This window comes from Nannospalax galili, unplaced genomic scaffold (genome assembly GCF_000622305.1).
Source record: "Nannospalax galili isolate Female #2095 unplaced genomic scaffold, S.galili_v1.0 scaffold188, whole genome shotgun sequence".
In the NCBI taxonomy this organism is placed as follows: Eukaryota; Metazoa; Chordata; class Mammalia; order Rodentia; family Spalacidae; genus Nannospalax; species Nannospalax galili.
This window is the reverse complement of record NW_008360325.1, coordinates 1,815,068-1,834,376: the sequence shown is the minus strand read 5'-3', so window position 1 is coordinate 1,834,376 and position 19,309 is coordinate 1,815,068. Positions and strand designations below refer to the sequence as shown.

The following is a 19,309-nucleotide window of genomic DNA, read 5'->3' as shown; positions in this document are numbered from 1 at the left end:
TCCCCCCCTCCCTCCCTCCCTCTTAGCAGCTATGGCACTCTCTCCTTCTCTGGCTCTGAGCCTCAGGCTCCCCTTTAGTTACTTGCTTTAGTTGGCTTCAAAAATCATTAATTTTGGAGGTCCTGTCGCTGAATTAAATATCTGTCCCCTACTATTTTGCTGTAGATAACAACCGCTAAGTGGGTCATGATGCTAAGGGCCTTCAGATTTTGTTAAAATGACTGACTCTTCACTTTGGCCTGTGCAGGAGCCTGCGTAAGGATCAGTGGTGGCTTTCTGATGTTAGGAGGATGAAAACTTCACCCTGAGGGCCTTGCAGCTGAACTTGCATCCCATGAAAAGCCATGAAGTTAGATTACCTGTGGCAGACCTCTAATTGCTATACCCCATCACCTTTCCCCACCTGGCTTCATCCCAGAAGTCAAGTCCTACCAATGGACTTGGGTCTCCCAACTCCTCATGCTTGGACACCTTGAGAATAAATGCAGTTTGCAGAACTTTCAGTGATTGGCGCACAGCAAGCAGACAAGGTAAAATAGGCCTCGTTCGGTAACTGCCTCCAATGAGTATCTGTTGGTCTAACAGTGTTTGGGGTCTTTTTTTATTTTTGAGACAGGGTCTTTCTGTAGCCCCAGCTGGCCTGGAACTCACTCTGTAGACCAGGCTGGCCTCGAAGTCACAGTGGATCCGCTTGCTTCTGCCTCCTGAGTTCTGGGGTTAAAGGCGTGCACCACCATGCCCGGCTTAACAGTGTTTTTTACAGTCTCTGTAGGTAGATGTGGAATAAATGCTTCAACTTCTCAATTACATAATCCCCCAGCTACTGGAAATTAAATATATATTTTCTAAATAAAGCTTTCTCAAATGTCTAAACACATAGCAACATGTTGGAAATTTCCCAGTCCCTTGAGTTTTAAAGTATCATGTTCTAGGAAGCACAGGGAGAGACTTCTGACATTAGGTCTGCACCTTACACCTTACACCTTACACAGAATTGTCACTGAACAACCAAAGGAAGGGATTCTGCGGCTCCCTTTGTTTTCTGAGATAGTTCTCATATGTAGCTAAGACTTGCTATTAGTCCAGTCTGGCCTCTCAATTCTGGATCTTTGGGCTTTCCCCACCAGCATGCTGGGATTAGGTGTGAGCTGCCACACCTGGCCTACACAGGCTCTTTAAAATGCAAAATGGGCCAGGCATGGTGGTGCACGCCTTTAATCCCAGCACTCGGGAGGCAGAGGCAGGCAGATCTCTGTGAGTTCAAGGCCAGTCTGGTCTACACAGTGAGTTCCAGGACAGCTGGGGCTACAGGGAGACCCTGTCTCAAAAAGACCGAAGGAAAAAAAAAAAGCAAAATGGGTGTCATGTGCTGGCAGAGCTCTAGCTGGCATCTTCAGGCTAGCCTCAACTCTGAAAGGATGCATTGTGAAATCACTAAGATGCGGTCCCCAAAGCACCACAGCAGGTCCCAGGCATCCACATGACTCCGCGGCACTTGCTGCTTCATGTCTCTTTTTAAATTAAAAAAAAAAAATTCAGTACTAGAGATTGAACCCAAGGCCTTTCACATGCTAGGCGAGTGCTCAACCACTGACCTAATACAGTCCCAGACCTCTATTTTCTTTTAACATTTTAGGACAGAGTCTCGCAACTTTGCCACGTGCAAAGTTGGCCTGTTTTAAACTTTGGTCTCAAACTTGCAACCCTTCCTGTGGTCTGATTAGCTTTCTATTCCTGTGATTAACACTGGCCAAAACCAGCTTGGGGAGGAAAGAAGTTATTTCATCTTACTTTTCCAAGTCCACTACTGAGGGAAACCAAGGCAGGCACTTAAAGCAGGAGCCTGCTCAGTGGCTCGATCCCCACCTGTGCTCACTGGCTCGATCCCCACCTGTGCTCACTGGCTCGATCCCCACCTGTGCTCACTGGCTGGATCCCCACCTGTGCTCACTTGCTGGATCCCCATCTTTACAGGACATGCCCCCCGACATTGAGGCCCCCTCTTCCTAGGTGTGTCAAGTTGACAACCAAAGCTCTCCAGGACAGCCTGGGTCACAGGTGTGTTCCACTGGGGCAGGCAGTTTTGTTCCATTCTTCCTTTGTCCTCCAAGTGTAATGAGCTCTAGAAAACAGAGCATCTCCTACAGTGCTTTCTCAGTGGTATTTATCAGGCTCATCTGTCCTGACATCTAACATAGCCTTGACATGGGACTCTCAGGGCCATCTTCTCAATGAGGGCCAAAGCCTGGCTCCCTGCCTCCTGGAACCCTTGGGTGCCCTCCGCAAGCATCCAAGGCCATGGCTGAGGTTATCTGAGGCAAATGAGCTTTCCTAAACAGTGCTTCACTGCTGAGAGGAATGGGAAGGAATGCGCACCCTGGGATAGGACACGTCAAGTTCCAAAAGAGGCCGGGAGGAGTCTTCCACAGGAGGGCTCCAGGGGACAGCTCTGCCTTCCTGGAAGCAGAGAAGGGCACACGGAGTAGAGAGATGCTGGGAACAGAGGAGCCTGGGTGGCACAGTGTGAGGACAGCTGGCCCGTGGACCAGCCTCATCCAAATCACAGGGCCACCAGGCTTGTGGCTTCTCTCATCTGAGTTGCCAGGAAAACGCCTCCTGAGACCTGAGCGAAGCAGCTCTGCACTGTAACTTCCACGTCACCACGTCAACCACAAACGCTCCAGAGGACCTCAGATTAGTTTCAAAAAAGAGTCTACCTACCTCGTATTAGCTCATAAATATTCATGTCCATAAGTTCACATATTAGTGCAAGAGAACCAGATTTTCTGTCACTGCAGAAGAAAGCAGGTTTTTAATAATTTTCCTTGTCTTAATCAGAAAATATAATCAAGTAATTTAGCATTCATTTGTGCAGCTTATGGTACAGAGCACATTCCCACAAGAAGACAACCATGGCCGTGGCTTATCAGAGTAGTAGTAGGCTTTTACTTTAAGTCAACATTTTGGCTAAAATAACGTAAAATACTGTGAAAATTCTACTTTAAGAAAAAATTTAAAGGGCCAGAGAGATGGTTCAGTGGTTAAGAGCACTGGCTGCTCTTGCCAATGACCCAGGTTCAGCTCTCAGCACCCATACGAAGGGTCCCTGAAACAAAGGCATTTCCATATCAGCCATCAGATACACATTTGTACAAACATATCTGGCACAAGATGTAATGGTAATTGTCACTCAAAGAGCCACAAAGCAAATGTTTTAAGTGTCTAATGGGCTGGAGAGATGGCTCAGCAGTTAAGAGCACCAACTACTCTTACAGCAGATGCAGGTTTGATTCCCAGCACCCACATGGTGGCTAACAACCATCCTAACTCCAGTTCCATGAGATGGGTGCACTTACACACATACAGGCAATACACTCATACACATAAAATAAAAATAAGAAGATATTTTAAATGTCTAACCATGGTTTTCTTAAAAAGAAATTTAATTTTTAGTATCAAATTTTCTACTTTAGGTAACTTTTCAAGCTGCAAACATACTTACAAAACCACTTCATGCAAGGTAAGAATGTTGGGGTGTGGGTTCAGGCGCCTCAGGGCTTGTATCTCACGGAGACTGTTGACTTGCTCAATGCTATCATGTGGGCAAAAAACACAACTAATTTACAATTACATCAACTGCAAAACGAGGATTATGAAGTCATACTCATTATCCATGATCAAAATGTAAAACCTCCCTAGTATTTCAGTCAAGCTTTATTTTTCCCATTAGAAATTAAAATTAGTCATAAATTTGGCATCTATCTTCATCATCATAAAACTCAAATCTCTCTGGTGCTGGGAATCAAACTCAGGGTCTCACACATGCTAGGTAAGCATTCTGCCACCGAGCTACAGCCCATCTGCCCAATCAAAGTTTGTTGTTGTCGTTTTTTTGTTTTTTGGTCTTTTTGAGACGGTCTCCCTGTAGCCCCAGCTGTCCTGGAACTCACTATGTAGACCAGGCTGGCCTTGAACTCACAGAGATCTGCCTGCCTCTGCCTCCCAAGTGCTGGGATTAAAGGCATGCATCACCATGCCCTGCAAAATCAGTTTTTATAGCTAAGCACATACATTAAATTTTTTTATCATCTAATATCATTAAAGAATCTTTGTTGTTTCTTCTACATAATAAACATATAAACAGGCATGACAATTTCTAACCAAATTTATGGATAGGATTTATTAATAAAATTTACTAATCAGATTACTGGAATTCACCAACTAAATAAGGCATATACTGTCTGGAAACGAGCTTTTCAAAGTTTGGGGACACCCTTAGCCTCCTTTTCATTTTATTTTTCTTTCTTTGAGACATGTTCTTACTATGTAGACCCTGGCTGGTGCCCGGAACTCACTATGTGGATGAGGCTGGGCTTCATCTCACAAAGATCCACCTGCCTCTGCCTTGCAAGTGCTGGGATTAAGGGATGTGCACGCCTGACCCATCTTCCTTACTGTTCACAATCTAACTTTTCAGCACCCATTACTGGGCTACAGGAGCGCTCTGGGCAGTCCACCTCAGGCTCTTCTCTATGAGGGGCCTCACTGCTCACATCTCAAAGCCAAGACAAGCGCAAGGTCTGAGGCTGGCTGTGTTATAGATGCTCTTCAAGAGACACTGCCCCACGGTGGGCTGGGGTCACAGCAGTCAAACGACCTGATACTCCGGGGACTTCCATCTCTGAGACTGCAAAAGAAAGGAGACGGGAAGTCGGGCTGGTGGTACGCCTTTAATCCCAGCATTCGGGAGAAAGAAGCAGGCGGATCTCTGTGAGTTAGAGGCAGCCTGGTCTCCATAGTGAATCCAGGTCAGCTGTGGCTACAGGACAACCCTGTCTCAAAAAGACCCTCCCCCTAAAAAAGGAGACATGGCTCAGCAGTTAAGAGCACTAACGGCTCTTGCAGAGGACCAGGGTTCGATTCCCAGAACCCACATGGCAGCTAACAACCATCTGTAACTCCAGTTCCAGGCAGGGCATTTGATACCCTCTTCTAACTTCCTTGGGCACTGTACAACATGGGTACACCTACCTACATGTAGGTAATACATTCATACACATAAAACAAAAGCATTTTTTTAAAATAGGAAACTTGCCAGGTGTGGTGGCGCACGCCTTTAATCCCAGCACTCGGGAGGCAGAGGCAGGTGGATCTCTGTGAGTTCAAGGCCAGCCTGGTCTACATAGTGAGTTCCAGGACAGCTGGGGCTACAGGGAGACTCTGTCTCAAAAAGACCAAAAAATAAATAAATTAAATAAAATAAAAAATAAAAAAGGAAACTAAGCCAGGTGTGGTGGCACACGCCTTTAGTCCCAGCACTTGAGAGGCATAGGCAAGTGGATCTCTGTGACTTCAAGCCTCAAGGCCTGCCTGGTCTACATAGTGAGTTCCAGGCCAGGTGGGGCTACAGGGAGATCCTGTCTCAAAAAAAAAAAAAAAGCCAAAAAAGGAAAGTCAGAATATCTGTCTTCTTATAAACTGGCAAAATTCTGTTCCAACTTTTACCATGTGGAAAGCTCAGCATTTTGTTTAGTTATTCAGAGAGGTTATACTTAATAGCATATTACTAAAGCTTTTCTTTTTCCTCTGAAATAAAAGAGTTAATTGAACCATGACAGATGTTGCCCAGAAAAAGGACCAGGAACCTAGGCACAGCTGGGAAACACCTATTATCATGTAAATCAACAGGCTGGGTATAATAAGTCTCTCTTATGCAAGCCAGAAATGGAAGCCCAATACAATCTAAGAGCATTTTTTTAAGGTTCCCTGTTTCCTCCCTCACATCTAGCACAGCATTCAAAATGTTAGCAACATGTATCCCAAGTCAACATCCAGAAGACACAGCCCACAATTCCTGGAGCCAGGTCCTTAACACGACCAGGCTGAACTGGTGCTAGTCCTCAGGGAGGTCTGGGCACACTGGGAGTACACAGAGGCCCAGGGAAGCAGCTGTTCACCATCTGGACAGTGGTGAACATTCAGCATTCGAGTAACCATAGTGGCCATACTGGTGTGCTCAGGGTCCAGAACATGCCATTATGTGTGCCTGTACCACTCACAGCTCCTCAGCTGAGTACCCTCCCCATCAGCACCAGTGCCTCCATAAATGTTCTAAAACACAGCTTCCCACAGTGTGCTTCTGTGTGTGTGTGTGTGTGTGTGTGTGTGTGTGTGTGCGCAGGAACTCCCTTGCACCTGTGCGCTACATCTGGAGGTCAGAGGACAACTCAGGAGTCAGTTCTCAAATCCATGTGGATTTGAGGAGCTGAACTCAGGTCATCAGGCTTGGTGGCCAGAACCTTTACGTGCTGAGCCATGTCCACGGCTCTGGAAAAATGCTTTGTGCATTTTTCTTAGAAGCCAGGATTTACGGTTGCTACTAAAACCTCTAAAAACTTTAGGAAATAAACAAGTGGGTGTGGCGACCCACACCTGAAATCCCAGCACTGGGGATGTGGAGAGGATCAGAACTTCAAGGTGATCCTTAGCTACAGTGAGTCCAGCTACATATGAGCTACATGAGACTATCAGAAAAGGAAAAAGGGACAGGGGAGGGGGAGGGGAAGGAAGAAAAGCATTTATCTGTATTTACGTTAACGTTCTCAGAACTTTTTTGGTTCCGGAATCCTGTCATTATGTACAATCTAGATACTATTCTGAGGACCTGGGGTTCCAAAGACCACCCCTCCAGACCATCCTCTGAGGGACACGTGGGAAATTTTTTTCTTCAGGGAGGGAAGGTCAATAAAGGAGATAAGACAAGGGAGGAGACCAAGAACAAGAACTGTGGAAGCTCTCCCCCAGGCGTTTGTGCCACTCCTCCCCTGTGCCCACGAGACGAGACGAAGCCTCCAAGGCTCCTTTAAATCTTTTTCTTTTTTGGTTTACAGAGACAGAGTATCCCTATAGCTCCAGATGGCCTGTAACTCGCTATGTAGATCAGGCTGGCCTCAATCTCACAGAGATCTGCCTGCCTCTGCCTCCCAAGTGCTGGAATTAAAGGTGTCTGCCACCACACCTAGCTTTTCTTTTTTTAATTTTTATTTTTTGGTCTTTTTGAGACAGGGTCTCCCTGTAGCCCTAGTTGGCCTGGAACTCACTATGAAGACCAGGCTGGCCTTGAATTCACATAGATCCGCCTGCCTCTGCCTCCTGGGTGCTGGGACTAAAGGCATGCACCACCACGCCCGGCTTATACCCGGCTTTCTAAATCATTCTTATTATTAGTGCATACTAATTGTATATGGTACTGTATCATGTAAGGAAACTTTCATACATGTACACAATGAGCTTTAAGAGTGACCCCCTTCCCCTCCCCTCCCTGTTAGTCCCATTTGTTCCCAGTTCCTTCCTACTCTATGCCAGATACACAATTTTATTTATCTATATCAATCAAGGAACCGAAAATGAGAAAAAACACGCAATATTTGTCTTTATGAGTCTGTCAATTTGCTTAACATGACTGTCTCCAGTTGTGTCTCTTATCCTGCAAACGATCTTTGTCATTCTTTACAGCTAGAAGAAAACCTATTGTATATAAGCCACATCTCCTTTATCCATTTCTCTGTTGACACCTACCCTGGTTCTATAACACAGCTACTGCAAACAGGGCTGCAATAAATGCTGATGTGCAAGTGTCTCTGTGCTATGTTGACCTGGGGCCCTTCGAGTAAATACTGACGAGTGGTGTGGCTGGTCACGGGGAGCCTACTTTTGGTTTTTGACTCTGAATTGATTCCAGTGATTGGACTCATTTGCTTTCGAGCCAGAAGCGCGTAAGGACCCTTTGCAGCACTCACTCATCTATTTATTGTAATTTGTTTTCTTTCTTTCTTTCTTTTTTGTCTTTAGAGACAGGGTCTCCCTGTAGCCCCAGCTGTCCTAGAACTCACTATGTAGACCAGGCTGGCCTTGAACTCACAAAGATCTGCCTGCCTCTGCCTCCCAAGTGCTGGGATTAAAGGAGTGCACCACCACACCCAGCTGCCAATCCTGATTTTTGAACAACTTATCTGAAAAAATTGGTTTGTAGAACAGCATAGCCAAGTAATAGGTGTTTAGACAGATATCCGCTCTTTATCTGTACTATGAAAACCAGCCATCAGCATACTCTGAAACGTATTTGACTTACTGCAGACAGAATTCTTTGTCTCCACAAGCTTTCAATGGGAAATGAGCTGAGACCAGTATTTAGAAAGGCTTATCTGTTTACTTAACTAGGTGTTGCTGGGTAGCAGGTCTAACAACCATCCAAGTAAGGGCACTAAATAAAATTCAAATCGACTCTTGTCTCTTCTTTTAAAAATCATGGAAACAGTCTAAAAACACTGGACCTCACCACTGTTCTTAGCCTTGGAGTTGCTCTAATTTTATGGTCAATATTCAAGAGTTTGTTTACTTTAATTCTGTTGAAAACAAAATGTCAAGACAAATGTAGACAGCTGATGGGATGGTTTAGCAGGCAAAAGCAAAACTCATGTACACAAAATAAACATAAGTAAATTTTAAATATTCACAAAAATAATAAATCTAAAAGAAAGGAAAGCCCAGAGTATTGAAGTTTATGGGATGTACCTAAAAGTACTAGGATTAGGAGAATAGTTGTAGCTTTAAATATTTATAAGGGGCTGGGAAGACAGCTCAGAAATTAAGAGCACTGGCTGCTCCAGTGATCAAGGTTCAGTTCCCAGCACTCATATGGTGGCTCACAACCACCTGTAACTCCAGTTCCAGGGGATTCAATGGCCTCTTCTGACCTCCAGGCACTCACATACTTGGCGCTGTCACCCATCCCATACTACATTTCTTTCCAGCTTGCTATCACTATGGATGATGGTATAAGAAACTGCAGATTCTCAAAAAGACAAAACAAACATCGCAGTACACCTCCACAAAGAAAGTCCTACTGGATGCCCCACTGTGAGTGGTTTTTTTTGTTTTTTTGGTCTTTTTGAGACAGGGTCTCCCTGTAGCACCAGGTGACTTGGAACTTGCTATGTAGACCAGGCTGGCCTTGAACTCACAGAGATCTGCGAACTTCAGTTCACAAGATAGTCTCCTGTATTTTCTTCTAAAACAGTTTCAACTTTTTTTTTTTTTTGTCTTTTTTGAGACAGGGTCTCCTTGTAGCCCCAGCTGTTCTGGAACTCACTACGTAGATCAGGCTGGCCTCGAACTCAAAAGATCTGCCTGCCTCTGCCTCCCAAGTGCTGGGATTAAAGGCATGTGCCACCACGCCTGGCCCAACAGTTTCAACTTTTACATTTAGCTCTGTATGTCCAGCACCCAAGAGGTGGAGACAGGAAGATAAGGAGTTCAAGGTCAGCCTTGGCCATCCAGACAGTTTGAGGTCCCCTGGGATACAGAGGACCTGGTCTTTTAAAAAATAAGAGAATTTTCTCCAAAATGGATCCTTTATAATCTCAGTCTTTGTTTTGTAAGAGAATTCACAAGCTGATTCTAGGATCTATACAGAAACAGGAAGGATCTTGACTAGGCAAATATCTTTTTTTTTTTTCTTTTGTCTTTTTGAGACAGGGTCTCCCTGTAGCCCCAGCTGTCCTGGAACTCACTATGTAGACCAGGTTGGCCTTGAACTCACAAAGATCGGCCTGCCTCTGCCTCCCAAGTGCTAGGACTAAAGGCATGCGCCACCATGCCCAGCAGCAAATATCTTTTAAATGAAAAATGAAACTGGAAACTTCATATTCTCTGACTTCAAAACTTACTAAACTGCATTAACTAATGCAGTGATATTGATGCAGGGACAGTCACAGAAATCAATGAACAGAACAGAGCCTAAACTAGACCTAGACTTCTTCAGTCAATTGGCCTGTGACCAAGCAAGCCAAGAGGAAAGGAATGTCTTCACAAATGGTGCTGGACAACCAGAGAGACACTGCGGGGAAACAGGGCCCACCTTTACCTCAGTCACCGAAACTGACCAAGCCGGACCTGAACAGCCCCTCCTCCCCTTCCCATCTTCCTCCCTGCTTTGCTTTCTTCCTCCCCTTCCCCTTGGCCTCCTAGCACTCTGGACACAGCCAAAGTCACCATCTCCTTCCCAGCGTTCTCCTTTCTCCTCCCAATAAAAATCTTCAAAACAAGACACCGTAGAGAAAATGGAGGGGCAGATCAGGAGAAACCAGCTGCAAATACATCTGAAGCAGGGTTACATGCAGAACAGAGAACTCTACACCCCAATAAATTTTCCCTAAAAAATATATATTTATTATTTTTTATTTTATGTGTATGCGTATATTGCCTGCATGTAGGTAAGTGCACCCATGTTGTGCAATGCTTGCAGATGACAGAAGAGGCTATCAGATCCCCTGGGACTGGAGTTAAGGATAGTTGTTAGCTGACATGTGGGTGCTGGGATTTGAACCCGGGTCTTCTGCAAGAACAGTCAGTGTTCTTATCCACTGAGCCATCTCTCCAGCCCCAAATTTTCCCTAATTTTAAAAACGCACAGCCAAGCATGGCAGCTCACACCTGTAATCGCAGCATTCAGGAGGCTGAGGCAAGAAGATCACAGTGAGTTCCAGGTTAGCTTGGCTACATATTGAGTTCCAGGTCAGCCTGGGCTACGTAGTGAGAGACTCTCCCAAAAAAGGAAATGAGGGCTGGAGAGATGGGTCAGTGATTAAGAGTACATGCTGCTCTTCCAGAGGACCTGACTTCAATTCCCAGCATCTGTTTCAGGCAGCTCACAGCAGTTACAGCTGCTGCAACTCCAGCACTGCACTCATGCTCGCACGCGCACACACACAGAGTTTTAAAAATAATAAATTTTTTAATGAAATGAGTCAGGCCTGGAGGCACATGCCTTTAATCCCAGCACTTGGGAGGCAGAGGCAGGCAATCTCTGTGAGTTCCAGGCCAGCCTGGTCTACACAGCATGTCCCAAGCCAGCTGTCTCAAAAACAAAAACAAATAAACAAAAAAAACCACCAAGTTGGGGCATGGCTCAGTGGTAGAATGCTTGCCTGGATTCTTTATGCTTGCTGGGGCTCCATCCCTAGCACTGCATAAAACAGATGTGGTGGTGCTGACCTGTAATTCTAGACTCTGGAAGCAGAGACAAGAGATCAGAGGTTCAAGGTCCTCAACAACATAGTGACTCTGAGACCATTATGGGCTACAGGAGACCCTGTTTTAAAGGCTTGGGGGGGTGCCTGTTCAAGGAAGCCTGCTTCTTTGACATGAACCATTGGGCCACTATACACCAGATTCTCTTATGAGAATTTAAAGGTAAAGATGCAGTGGGGAGGGGAGAAAAGCACAAGAAACATGGAGGGCAGAGCACAGAGAAGACACGCCAGGGGAGAAGCAGACCCAGGACCACTCCAGGCAGACCCGGGACCACTCCAGACCCCAGACTGCTCCAGACCCTGGGCCACTCCAGACAGACCCGGGACTACTCCTGACCCCAGACTGCTCCAGACCCCGGGCCACTCCAGACAGACCCAGGACCACTCCAGACCCCAGACTGCTCCAGTCCCCGGGCCACTCCAGACAGACCCGGGACCACTCCAGACAGACCCGGGACCACTCCTGACCTGCGATTACTCCAGACCCCGGGCCACTCCAGGCAGACCCGGGACCACTCCAGACCCCAGACTGCTCCAGACCCTGGGCCACTCCAGACAGACAGACCCGGGACCACTCCAGACCCCAGACTGCTCCAGACCCTGAGCCACTCCAGACAGACAGACCAGGGACCACTCCTGACCCCAGACTGCTCCAGACCCTGGGCCACTCCAGACAGACCCGGGACTACTCCTGACCCCAGACTGCTCCAGACCCTGGGCCACTCCAGACAGACCTGGGACCACTCCAGTCCCGGGACCACTCCAGACCTGGGACTGCTCCAGCCAGATCAGGACCACTCCAGACCCTGGACTGCTCCATACAGACCCAGGACCACTCCAGACCTGGGACTGCCCCAGACCCAGGACTGCTAGGTGAACCATCAAATGATCTCAGCCCTGCTTGGATAAAATGTGCACTGGAACATGGCTCTGCAGGACCCAGAGTGACAACTGTTAGGTGACGTCACATCCCTAAGCACCTACCCTCTATATAAGACAGAATAAGAGTTACCCAGCCCAGAGGGCAAGAGGATGAACTACTATGCTTGGTGTCTTCTGACAAGATTCACTGTCAGAATTCCTTCTTTGACCTGAGAAACAATTTTTTCATGCAAAGAGTTTGAAGTCAAAGTTTCTATGTCCAAACACTTCAGAAGACTTTGCCTCAAGCCAGGCATGGTGGCGCACATCTGCAGTCCCAGCAGCTGGGAGGCAGAGGTGGAGAAATAAGGAATTTGAGGCCAGCCTGGGCTACAGGAGACGCCCAGTTTCAAAAAACCTAAAAAAAAAAAAAAAAAAAAAGGTTCAGCACCAATATGGGAGTTGCTGAATTTTCTTCAAAACTGCTTGGACATTTAAAGTATTGATTCCTTTGATATAAAAAATAAACCCATGGGGCTTAAAGTCCTTATTGAAAGGCCTATTTTTTTTTTTTTTTTGGTCTTTTTGAGACAGGGCCTCCCTGTAACCCTAGCTGTCCTGGAACTCACTGTGTAGACCAGGCTGGCCTTGAACTCACAGAGATCTGCCTGCCTCTGCCTCCTGTATACTGGGACTAAAGGCGTCCTTCTATGTACAATAAAGCCATAGTATGAGAATTATCACCCACAAGGATAATTTAGAACTACAGCCTGCTTCCCACACACGGCAGCTGATTCCTCCCTAGGAATAAATGTCCCCATTCCTACCTGGAAGTTGTTCTTTGACATATTCATACATGAATTGTTTCACAAATAAGTAAATTTCAAGGATCTCCACAATATTTCAACTAAGGTTTGACTTACAAAAATCTACTATACATATACTGTATAAAGTAAAACATGCTTTTATAGTCAAATTTTTTGTAGGTTAATCATTGATATTATAGTAAACTTGGACAAGAGAAAATTCATATTAAATATAACATTAGCCCATAATCTACTGTCTGAGGAAATCTGATCTCTTGCGTATTATTAAATGAATACAGTTTCCCACTAACATAGCTGCCCTGCTGACTGCGGCCTGTCCGTGTCGTCCCCACCACCTGACGCCCACCTTTCAAAATGGAGTTTCATTCGTTTGCACGCATAGTAGTTTCCATCTCTCAGGCTCTGCATCTTCATAACTTCAGAAAATGTTCCCTCTCCTATTTTGCCAACTGCTTTATAGTCTATAAGTAAAAATAATTGTACAGTTTTATTTATGTGTGAATTTCACATTTACTCCCAGCCAGCACACCTTTTAATCTGTGCAGCGATTTCACAGCACCACGCTGAGGCTCAGTCCTGTCTTCTCAGTCCCAGGAGCTGAACCGCGCTGGCAGCAAGGTTCCACATCATCCTTGCAGTGTCTGCTCTCCCTACACAGGAGGAATGACATCACTGACCCCAAGCCAGAGATGAGGGGCTCAGGACACCACAGGCTTCTGAATGGCTCCAGCAGGAGCAGGATAGACATGGACTTTGGCGAGGGCAGATGCCACAGAGTCACCAATAGCCTCTAAGCATGCTTCTGAAATTCACCCTCCCTGGTGTTACAGCCCACCCAGGTCAACTGCAACATTTTTCTGTAATTCTTGCATGGTCTAAGTTTCTGAAAGCTTCCAGAAGCTGCCCCTGGGTTTGTTGCCACCACTACAGCTCCCATCCCTGGCAATGGCCTTGTTGCTGTTAGCTTTGTTTTGTTTTTTGAAACTGGGTCTCACTGTGGAGCCTTGGCTGACCTGGAACTCACTATGTAGACCAGGCTGGCCTTGAACTCAGTGATCCACCAGTCTCTGCCTCCAAAGTGCTGACATTAAAGATGTGTCACTACACCTGGCTATGGTAATGAGCATTTTTTTAAAAAATGTGTATGAATGTTTGCAAGTGCACCAGTGCATGCAATGCCTGTGGAAGCCTGAAGAGTGTCGGACTTCCTGGAACTGGAGTTATGGACAGTTATTAGCTGCCATGTGGGGGCTAGAAATGGAACCCAGATCCCCTGGAAGAGCAGTCAGTGCTCTTAACCACTCACTGAGCCATCTCTCCAGCCCTGGCAATTTACTGCATTGCATGCCTCTTGCTTGAAATACCTAGTGTAGTTCTGGTTTTCCTGAGGACAGCAAACACAAATCCTCAAGCAGAATGCTGCTGTGAACAAAGCCCTATGTGCATGTGACTCTGGCTAGCTGTCGGTGGTAGCAGGAAGGGCAGCCTGCAGTGACCACGACCTGTCAGACCAAGGGTCCACACCTGCTGGCCCAGGAAAGGCCACAGGGTGAAGGACTGGACTGGGCACTGCTGGCTGCCTTCACGAGATACTTCAAGACACAGGTGCAAGCAAGAATCACTGCTTTCCCAGCAGAAATGGAGGAACGGGAGCACCCTGAGAGAACAAGTCTCACCAGGCTGGAGTCAGTTCTACAGAGCAAACAGGAGAGTAAGACTAGGCTAATACACCTTGGCAAAGGGCAGGCTAAGAGCCTTCTCAGTAGAGCACAAGGTCCAGCCTTAAGACTGGGGTGTGGCTTAAAGGGAGAGTGCCTGCCTCTGTGCAGGAGGCCCCGAGTTCCATCCCTGGCACAACAAAACAGAGCGACACCCCTGAGCCAACATGGAGGGAAGGCGCTTACTTAGCCCATCGCAGAGCTTCAAGGAGGCTCCTGAGAGGGGAAGCAGAGGAGCAAGCCTACAAAGAACCAAGACAGACTGCAGAGCCAGGGCTAAACAACATGGCCTGGGAGCAGACCAGAAGCAGCCCTGGAAAACCTAGCAGGCTCACATAAGCAAGCCTGGATGAACAAGCCAGCCTTAGCCTTCAGGCTCAGGCTCCACCCACATGGAGCAGCCTTGATCTGTGGCCACCCTGAAGGGCAACCTTATTACTTATTACTGCAGTTGCTGCAGTGCAAGGCTGCAACCTTCCTAAAATTCTTTTTTTTTTTTTTTTTTTGAGACAGGGTTTCCCTATAGCTTCAGCTGGCCTGGAACTCGCTATGTAGACCAGGCTGGCCTTGAACTCACAGAGATCTGCCTGCCTCTGCCTCCCGAGTGCTGGGACTAAAGGCGTGCACCACCACACCCAGCTCCTCCAAATTCTTATATGAACAAATTAAATATAAAAAAAAAGGTGTGTGTGTGTGTGTGTGTGTGTGTGTGCAATTTGCCACAGGGTCTCAAGGTGTAGCACAGGCTTCCCTTGAACTCACAGTAATACCCCTGGCTCTGCCTCCTAAATGTTGGGATTGTGGTGTGAGCCATAATGCCTGTCTGGTGCTAATTTTTCTGAAATGATATGTTAAAAAAGTAAAAAAGGCCATGGCTGGTCAAAACAAAAGTAAGAGTTCAGAGAGTCTGGAGAGATGGCTCAGCGGTTAAGAGCACCAGATGCTCTTCCAGAGGATCCGGGTTCGAGTCCCAGCACCCACATGACTGCTAACAACCATCCACAACTACAGTTCCAGGGGATCTGATGCCCTCTTCTGACCAACTCGGGCATTGCACAACACGGGTGCACTTACATAAAGTTAAAATAATAAACTATTTTTTAAAAAAGGAGTTTTTTTAAAAAGGAGTTCAGGAAGCCAGGCATAGTGGTGCACACCTTTAATCTCAGCACTTGGGAGACAGAGGAAGGCAGACCTCTGTGAGCCTGAGGCCAGCCTGGTCTACAGAGTAAGTTCCAGGTCAGCTGGGGCTACAGGGAGACACTGTCTCAAAAAAAAGGGGGGGGGGACTGGAGAGAGGGCTCAGCAGTTAAAAGCACTGACTGCTCTTGTAGAAGACCTGAGTCCCAGCACCCACATGATGGCTAACAATGGTCCTAACTCCAATGGTCCTAACTTCAGGTCCAGGGGGATCCAATGCCTTCTTCTGACCTTTTAGGGCACTGCATGACATGGGTGCACTTATGCACATGCAGGCAATACATTCATACACATAAACATGGTGGCTTATGCCTTTAATCCCATCACTCGGGAGGCAGAGGCAGGCAGATCTCTGTGGGTTCGAGGCCAGCCTGGTCTACATAGTGAGTTCCAGGACAGCTGAGACTACAGGGAGACCCTGTCTCAAAAAGACCGAAAAAAAAAGATCCAGCAGATGAGCCTACCATGCTTTGACTCAAAAACTTCACTAACAATGTAAATCTAAGCAAACATTATAAGAAATAAAATAAAAGCTAATATAGCTAATCAAATGACCATTTACAAATGTCAACAGGTCCTCTCAATGACAAAATTGGCAAATAACAGATAAACAGAGCCAACTAAAAAACTGCTCAGATTCAAAAGCAAACTACAGTTAAAAGGACTACTTTTAAAATGAGAGACCCTACCGCCTGTCAAACTGGCAAAGGTGTCTAACAAACATGTATTCAATATGGGCCATGCCACAACTGAAGGGGAACCCATGTAGCAACGAGCAGCTGAGCCCCAGCGATACCTCAGTGCTTCCTGGGGACACGGGGGCACAGCCAGCTTTTGCGTTCTGCTGACTCATTTCTGTCCTGTGTGAGTAATCCACAGCCAGCACTAGTGTGAGTGCAAACGTGCTGCAAAGAGCCTGCATCGTTTGCCTCAGCATCCAGGTTCCATCAGGGCGACCTCCCAACAGATAGCATTTAGAGATGGCGAGCTCACACAGCGGCACCTCAGCACCTGCCGCCAGGGAGGCAATCTAGTGAGTTATGCAAGAGCCACAACTGCAAATATGATGTTTCGTTAATGACACTTTCAACAAACAATAGGGACAAGGGAAAATGTTTAGACTTAAAGACATGTAAGGAACACACATGCACAGGGAGAAACAGGGTGCAAACACCTCATTTTCTTACATTTATATCGAGGTGAGAATAAAAGTGGCTTCACTCTTCACTACCCTTTTCCACACTGTTTCATGGTCATGTATTTATTTTAAACGTTTGTAATGATGGGCATTTTAAGAACTTAAAAAAAAACCAAAAAACAGTGAGCCTGCTGGCTAAGTGCTAACAACAAAGCGAACTTAAAGTGAACCGTCTTACAGGTGCAGGTCAGTTTAAAGAGGCCATGAAGCTCCCTGGAGGGAGGGAGACCAGCTGCTGGCCTCGAAGCCAGCTGTGGATGGAGAGACCAGTACCAGCAGGAGGAATCCCACACGATGAATTCCAATCTGTGTTTCAGCCCAAGTAAATTAAGCAGACTTGCTTTGAAAAACACAGGTGAACTCTGAACCTTAGAATGGTTAGAACTCTGAGTGAGCCAAGCACCCCACCTGGCTCCAGCCCATCAAACCAGCAACAAACAGAGTCCACTCCCGCTGGTGGCTGGGGGAGATAAGGGTCACCTGTTTCTGCCCACGCGCCTGGCAGATGGAAAGTCTGGGGTATAAAATAATAACAAGCCAGGTGTGGTGGCGCACGCCTTTAATCCCAGCACTCGGGAGGCAGAGGCAGGCAGATCTCTGTGAGTTCAAGGCCAGCCTGATCTACATAGTGAGTTCCAGGACAGCTGGGGCTATAGGGAGACCCTGTCTCAAAAAGACCAAAAAACCACAATAACAAGTAGGAAGAGTTTAGCAAAACAACCCCACAGAAAAACACCCAAGAAAAGCACCTTTCTCAGCACCGGAGTCTGGCCTATTTCACAGGCCTTCAAAATTACCCCAAAATTACAAGCACAACACAGGGCTGGGAGAGAGGAGGGAGGAGGGAGCAAACCCCAGTGCTATGCTAATCAGAATGAACAGTCATCTAGGAAAAAAAAAAGAAAACCAATAGTCAAGGACAAAGGGCAGCCTTGAAAGACAGAGGAGCCCATTTGTGTAATTAAGATTCTGTTCATTCTTATTGAATCAAATCTTGTTTAAGTGGAGTTTAAGCTCATGTAGCAAGCCAAAAGAAGAGGTGAAATTCATTTTGGGGAGCTGTGTGTTTTATTGTGTGCTGCTTTTTTATTGGTGTGTCGCTGGTAGTGTCTCCATCAGGCAGGTGACTCCCACCAGTGCTGCTGAGCTACCCTGGGGGAGGGCAAGAAGGGCTGAAGGAGGTCAGCCGAGGAGTGCAACTAGAACTACAGGGAAACGAATCCCTCGCATTTCAGCTCTCTTTGGGAGTCAAAGTAGTTCAAAACCACACTACAACAGGCTCAGGCCTTCAGTGACAAGAACTGGACCCGGTTAATACAGTACACCGAACAACAGTGTGGGGTGAGCTACGAAACAGCAAAAACACTAGAGAATACAAACTATTAAACACATTAAAAATTCTTAATCAAGCCAGGCGGGCGTGGTGGCACACGCCTTTAATCCCAGCACTTGGGAGGCAGAGGCAGGCGGATCTCTGTGAGTTCAAGGCCAGCCTGGTCTACATAGTGAGTTCTAAGCCAGCTGGGGCTACAGGGAGACCCTGTCTCAAAAAGACCAAAAAAAAAAAAGTTTTAATCTAAACTGTATCTACTAACCCAAGTCCACTGCTAGGAATGCATGCCGCTGACCAATGTGTAGACACCCAGAGATCCTATTCCAACATTCTCACGAACCCTCGGGCTAGCAAGTTACACTTAACGTCATTCCATTTAGTTTGGGGCATCTGTTTAAGGAAAAAACTACACACGCACAGAAACTTATTATAAGTATATATGTAACAGAAAATGTGCACAGGGGCTGGACAGATGTTTCAGTGGTTAAGAGCACCGATTGCACTTTCAGAGGACCTGGGTTCAATTTCCAGAACCCATGTGGTGGTTAACAACCTTACATAACTCCAGTTTGGGGGATGTAACACCCTCTCTGACTGCCTCAGGCACTGCACAGGTGCACATGCAGACAATGCACTCATACACACAAAATTAAAAATAATAATAAAATATTTTTTAAATGTGCCCAGAACATCTATAAATCTATAAGAATGTAAACAGGACCAACTGTGTAATGTCACAGAGGGTTCCAAGACTAACTTTAAAACTCACTGGCTGAATTTATTACATAACCAGTATTACTTTCACTTAATTTTACTTGCTATTGATGCATCTATTTCTCAAAATGAAAGGTGATGTGCAGACTGGAGGCCCACGCCTTTAATCCCAGCACTCGGGAGGCAGAGGCAGGGAGATCTCTGTGAGTTCAAGGACAGCCTGGTCTACATAGTGAGTTCCAGACCAGCTGGGGCTACAAAGAAACCCTGTCTCAAAAAGACCGAAAAAAAAAAAAAATTCAGACAGGGAAAAAATAAAAAAAGGTACTCTGATTAAATGAGAGCAAAACATTTCAAAGTAAGGA

General features: G+C 46.3%; 1 protein-coding gene across 14 annotated transcripts in view; it reads right to left on the bottom strand.

The window, feature by feature from the left end:
- The window catches only part of Mok (MOK protein kinase), a 45,729-nt gene that overhangs the window by 19,411 nt on the left and 7,009 nt on the right, over window positions 1–19,309 (bottom strand). For 13 of the 14 annotated variants that reach the window (XR_003848192.1, XR_003848193.1, XM_029559885.1 and 10 more), the window contains exons 2-4: window positions 13,128–13,242; window positions 3,503–3,592; window positions 2,722–2,792 (exon numbers count right to left, since the gene is read on the bottom strand). Coding sequence is in view for 12 of the 14 variants with exons in the window: in XM_029559885.1 (XP_029415745.1) it covers window positions 2,722–2,792; window positions 3,503–3,592; window positions 13,128–13,242 (276 nt within the window). In the remaining 2 variants the exon portion in view is untranslated. The remainder of the gene's footprint in view (window positions 1–2,721; window positions 2,793–3,502; window positions 3,593–13,127; window positions 13,243–19,309) is intronic. The other variant, XM_029559894.1, reaches the window with a different exon arrangement.